General features: G+C 34.1%; 1 protein-coding gene across 1 annotated transcript; it reads right to left on the bottom strand.

Annotated features, from left to right (window-relative positions):
- Positions 1 to 312: 312 nt before the first annotated feature.
- On the bottom strand, positions 313 to 5,048 carry LOC145059689 (uncharacterized). Its single transcript, XM_079007498.1, has 7 exons — positions 4,966 to 5,048; positions 2,334 to 2,733; positions 2,044 to 2,187; positions 1,487 to 1,967; positions 1,122 to 1,406; positions 901 to 1,049; positions 313 to 804 (listed from the first exon to the last, which is right to left on the bottom strand). The coding sequence occupies exons 1-7, from the start codon at positions 5,046 to 5,048 to the stop codon at positions 313 to 315; spliced, it is 2,034 nt and encodes a 677-aa protein (XP_078863624.1).
- Between the last annotated feature and the right edge of the window lie 639 nt (positions 5,049 to 5,687).

Genomic DNA, 5,687 nt, shown 5'->3' with positions numbered 1-5,687 from the left:
AAATTTAGCATATGGTCCTTGTCCTCATAACAATTACAGATTTGGTTCATGTGGCAGAAACTCATTACAGAATCAGTCCATATGGAAAAAGAAAACATTACAAAAACAGTCAATATGCAGAAATTGATTACAGATGCAGTCTATATAGAATAAAATGTTTATATAAATGGTCCTTGTTGGAGAAATACATTATAGAAACAATCCCTATGGCATAAATTCATTAAAAAAATTGTCCTAACAAAATTAAAAAATTCAACAATTCATGCAGAGAGCATTAAAGTACTAAAATGTAATAACACTCATAACAAAAACTCATGATCTTTTTTGCTCTTTCCTCTTGCTAGAGGATGCTTCATCAAAACCTTGAGACGCGGGATTTTTGCAAGTCCTTTGATGGTGTCCATATATACCACAACGCGGACATCTGTGTCTTTTCTTGGGCTCATCATGTGCTATAATTTTATTCTTTTTAGGTCGTCCAGGCGGTCGTTTTATAATAGGAGGGTATATCTTATCAACTGGCTCTATATTCACCCATTGATCTTTTCTGGGCATTTGACCAATTTCTAAAGCATATGCTTCTTTAAACTTTTCGACTGTGAAATATGTATCAATATATTTGTCCCAACTAGGCTCCCTTATGAAAGCAATAAAAGCAACTGCATGCACACACGGAAGGCCTGTAACTTGCCATTTTCGACAACTACATTTTTTCTCATCCAATACAACATCCCAACGATATCCTTTATACTTCACTTCTGCTTTATTGTCACTGCTTCTACAAACTTGATATTCACCCAAGTTCTACATGAGAAAATTAAACAAGAACAAACTAATATCAAGAAAATATATATGTTTAATGCAAAAATAATTATGTATGTATATAGTTCCTTAACTTGCCTTAGTGATTGTTTTGAGATACTTCTTTGCTTTTGGAACTAATGGTCCTTTCCATTTTTTCACCTTACTCCTTTTCTTGTCAAATCGTTCCATAAGCTTTTCTCTAATTGCATCAAGGAGATCAAGCACCGGTTTATAACGTATGTCACCTACCCAAGAGTTAAAAGTTTCTAAAATATTGTTGGTAATGTAATCACACTTGACAAGTGTGCCAAACTTACTTCTACTCCATATCTTTTTATGGTTCTCGTTCAAATACGAAATTGCATCTGCACATTTAGTAGCAATTTCATTTAACAATCTATCATGCTTATTAACAGAGTAGGTATTTGCAGCCTCCCACAACTTGCTCATGAAAAAGTCACCTCGAAAATGTTTCTTGAAGTTGCTACATAAATGTCTTATGCATTCTCGATGCTCAATATTAGGATAAACCTGTGTAATAGCTAATTCCAAACCCTTTTGCATGTCAGAGGAGATAACAAGACCATTTGGTGTACCAATCGCTTTTTGTTGTGACGTGAGAAACAAAGTCCATGATTTTGTATTCTCTGCCTCAAGCACACCATACGCTACTGAAACATACCATTGTTACCGTCGATACTTTTGGCAGCGGCTAACACACCATTAAATTTCCCTTTCAAATGACAAGCATCAAGCCCAATGTAAGGACGACAACCAGCAAGAAACCCCTTAGAACATGTTGTTAATGATATAAAAAAGTGTAGGAAATGTTTCTTTTCACCCACTATCTGCAAATCAATCTCCACCACACTTCCTGGGTTTCTCTTTTCAAGTTCTTGTTTGAAATCATATATATTTACATAAGAGTCATCCCACCTACCATACATATCGGTATAAGCTTTCTCTCTTCCTCTAAAGACTCTCATATATGGTACTTCAACATTGTAGGTATGCATAAGCCACTTTTTTAGGTCGGCAGGAGAGACATCGCCTTCAGATTTTAACTTGTCAGTAACAACATCAGCAATCCATCCTTGAGTGGCATGTTTGTTACCACTCTTGTTGCTTCGAGTACAAGAATGAGTTTCTACAAATTTCTTTACCTACAAAATTGCAAAAAAAACATCTAATTATGTTTAACATAATAACAATTTAGTATTTCTCAAATTTTATACTTACTTCAAAAGTTACATCATCTTGTGTAAGAGAAGCATGAATTCTCCACTTGCAATTTTTATCTCCACAACATGATGTAAGTCTTGTCAAATCACTTTTCTCAATGACATACTCAAATTCATTTGATAGTGATGGTTTAATGCTCTTCTAAAAGCAATTACACTTGGGAATTTAGAATTCACTTTCATAAATGGATTCATCTTACTATATGCATAAGTTTCGCCATAATTTAGAAGCTCATATTCGTTATCGGAACTATGAAGACTATGGTAAATTTCTTGACTTGGACAAACCGAGTCTGTCTCATTTTCATCATCAGATTCATCAATAACTTTATCTTGACAACTTAACAGTTTAGGGTTATACCTTAATTTTTCGGTTGTCGCATAAATTGTTACTTCTTTATCCTCATTATATATGTTTAGCATCACCATGAAGCTCTTATCATTATCAAGTTCAATAAAGCATTGCTCTTTTGCATATTTGTCAACAAGTACTATGGACAAAACAATATCGGTTTCTGATGGATAGTGTTTTTTCACCTCTTCAACTAGATGGTTTAAGTTGTATGAAAATGTGTCTATATAGAGACATTTTGTAGATCCAAAGCAATACACTTGCCTACATGAGTTCCTAGCTAACCGAAAGAAGCCTCCATATTTCAATTTAAACTTGAATTCCGATATCACTTGTCTGATAACCACAATAAAAAAAATCAATTAATAAAATTGAAGGGAAACATAAAATATCATACATTGTTGATAAAACCTTACTCAATTATGGGTGAGTGAGCACTTATGTCCCATCTCGGTGCATCAAACTCATTATCCATCAAAGATGAGGATAATAAACTGTCTATTGCAAACCAAACATAATTGAATGCACAACCAAAAATTAATCGGATGGAAAAGGTTAATCAAAATCAAAATTAATCAAATGAAGAATAAAATGAACCTATTGTGAAGAAATAACGTGATTTACTACTATGTTTATAGCAACGATATTCAAAGAAACCAAGGTAGAAGTTCTTACATGTTTATAGCAACGATATTCGAAGAAACCAAGGCAGAAGTTCTTACGGCTTGAAGAAGAAAAAGCGTGATTAAAGTCTTGGAGATTTCACGTTTTTGAGGTTTAGAATTCACATGTTTGAGGTTTTGCCATATTAATTAGGTTTAATGCTAATTAAATCTATTTAGTTCTATTTATTAATTATTTGGAAAGGGTAATTTAGTACAATCACCTTTTATTTTGATTTTTAAATATAATTTTTAGTATTAAATTGATTAATACCTCATTAAATGATAAGATTGGATATAAATGTGATTTTTAATAGGTTAAGAAGGATATATACATAAATATGAACTTTGGAAGGATATAGACGTAATTCTTAATGTTTGCGAGGATATATGTGAAATTTTCCTTATAACATATTATTTGTGTTATTTTGCACTCAAAATTATTTATTTTTTTGGTATTTTATATAGCATTTTGATCTTATTTTATCTCTTGGACATTTTAGTGTCAAAATTTGATATTTTTGTACATATTAATGTATAATGTAATTTTAGATTTTACCATTAGATTAGTGGTAAGAGCATCCATAATGGTAAGTTTAATAGGAGAGTTAAATGAGGTGACGAGTCTAGGTGTCATTCAATGATGAAACTCTATCATTATGAGATGTCACATTGGCATTCAATTGATTTGGAGTTCAATGGTCATTGAACTCTTCAATGGAAAAAATGAAAGTTTTTAATTATTAAATATATACTATGAATTATCTTTTGTAATATTCTATTGAACTTTGTAGAGTTTAATGCATTGTAGGGAAAAAAATGATATATTTGTATGGATTGTAAAAATATGATGTGACAATCCGTTGAACTCTATGAAGTTCAATGCATAGTGGGATGCCCTAAATTGATCAAATCATTGTCTATGTGGAAGGTTTTTAATTGTTAACAAGAGTAATGTATGCGATATAAAAGGCAAAGACCTGAGATTTAGTTGGAAGATGAGTCTCCTTATCTTCGTTGTTCTTTAAGAACATCATGATTTAACTATGGCACTAACTACTACCGGTGAACACCAAATGGCTTATAGTCTAGTGGTAGACATAGGATCAAGTGAGAAATGAATCATTTGCATGTTTTTTTAGCAAAACAAGTAAATGCATCATTAAATGATACAAAAATAACATGAGTCATAAAAAATTTGCCAAAAAAAACGTCTCGATAATTCATTTTTTTAGTGACTCAAGCGATGATGCTTCACTTTTCGGACAGTGAATAATATTAAAAAACGGAATCTTTGAACCATTTTTTCGGGATATTTTTTGTGAATCATCTATTTTTGTACTATCTAAAGTTTCATGTCTTTGGTTTGTCAAAAAACATGCATTTGATTCATTTGTCACAAATTTTTTTGTATAAAAAGATTCAAAGCCCTGATGTAACATCCTGGATTTGCAGGTATTTTCAAATCCTTTCCTTGATATTTCATTTGTGACATTTTGGTCCTTGAAGTTGTATGGATTTAGCCCTAAGGAGCCCTAGTGGCAAATTTGTAACTTAGAGAGTAGGAGATGTACGTTGCGCGTACATGTGGGTACGCTAAGCGTACTAGGGCGCGCCTAGTACGATGGGCGTACACATATGTACGCTAGGCGTACTAGTGTCCGAGTGAAACACTAAATTTTAGGGTTTAAGGAGTATTTAACCATCGTTATTGACCAAGTGCCCTTATCCTTTCAGCCTCCACGTCCCTTAGTGTTCTTGCAAAACCCTAGCCCCCTTGAGTGAATGTGAGAGCCTTAAAGTGTGTCTTTGGTGTTTTAGAGTCAAAGGAAGTGCATCAAGAAGCTTGGAAACGTGAAGAAAGGCTTGGATCTGGGGTTATCATCTAAAGGTATAAAGCTCATACCTTAATGATTGTTTTGCTAGATCTCTTTTTGGGTTCTTTATTGCATCTTTTTGGTCCCACATGCTCCATTTTGAACATGACATGTTCTGGATGATTTGAGTTATCCTTTCAGACCCTTAGAGGGGTCCTTAATCATAAAAATGAGGTCCCAATGGCTAGAAGTGTCTCGTGCATTTAGTAGAAAGGTCTTAATGGGCTAAGATCTTGTATTAAGAACTTTTGGATGTCTAAAGTCATAAAGTTGGAAACTTTATGACTCTAAGGTGCATTTGGACCATGGATATGAAGTTTGGGCTTAAGTGCTTCAGACATTAAGCACTTATTAAAGTTTGGAATCTGCGAGGGTACGCCCCACGTAGAAGGGAATATGCCTCGCGTACACGGTCAACGCCCCCGTTTCCAGTCAATGCGAGGCTTGCGTACGCCCTACGTAACTTCGGGGTATGCCCAGCATACACCTTCTGTTGGCATTTTGCGAATTGGGCTTCAGATTTTGGCCAGTTTGGCTTGGGCCCTAATGGACTTTCTGAGTAGGAGTATTATGGGCCAGTTAGGGAATTGAACCTTAGGATGAGGCCTAATATGGAGTTGGTCCCAATTTGGAAGATTGGGCCAATTATGGGCCTTGTATATTTAGACCTTTTGGATCAAGTTTTGGAATTGGGCTTTTGCCCAGTTAATGGACAATTATGGGTTAAGAGATTTGAGGTGATAATCCGATT

Source organism: Lactuca serriola, chromosome 6 (assembly GCF_051521515.1).
Source record: "Lactuca serriola cultivar US96UC23 chromosome 6, Lser_US96UC23_V15, whole genome shotgun sequence".
Lineage (NCBI taxonomy): Eukaryota > Viridiplantae > Streptophyta > Magnoliopsida > Asterales > Asteraceae > Lactuca > Lactuca serriola.
The sequence above is the reverse complement of the archived record's forward strand: the minus strand, read 5'-3'. Positions and strand labels throughout refer to the sequence as shown.

Excerpts from the sequence above, each read along its gene's own strand:
- LOC145059689 (XM_079007498.1), bottom strand. The coding sequence starts at position 5,048 with ATGTCATGTTCAAAATGGAGCATGTGGGACCAAAAAGATGCAATAAAG. Across the intron at positions 1,968-2,043 it reads AAGATGATGTAACTTTTGAA|GTAAAGAAATTTGTAGAAAC; the intron begins GTAAGTATAAAA and ends GCAATTTTGTAG. Across the intron at positions 805-900 it reads ATCTCAAAACAATCACTAAG|AACTTGGGTGAATATCAAGT; the intron begins GCAAGTTAAGGA and ends TTTCTCATGTAG.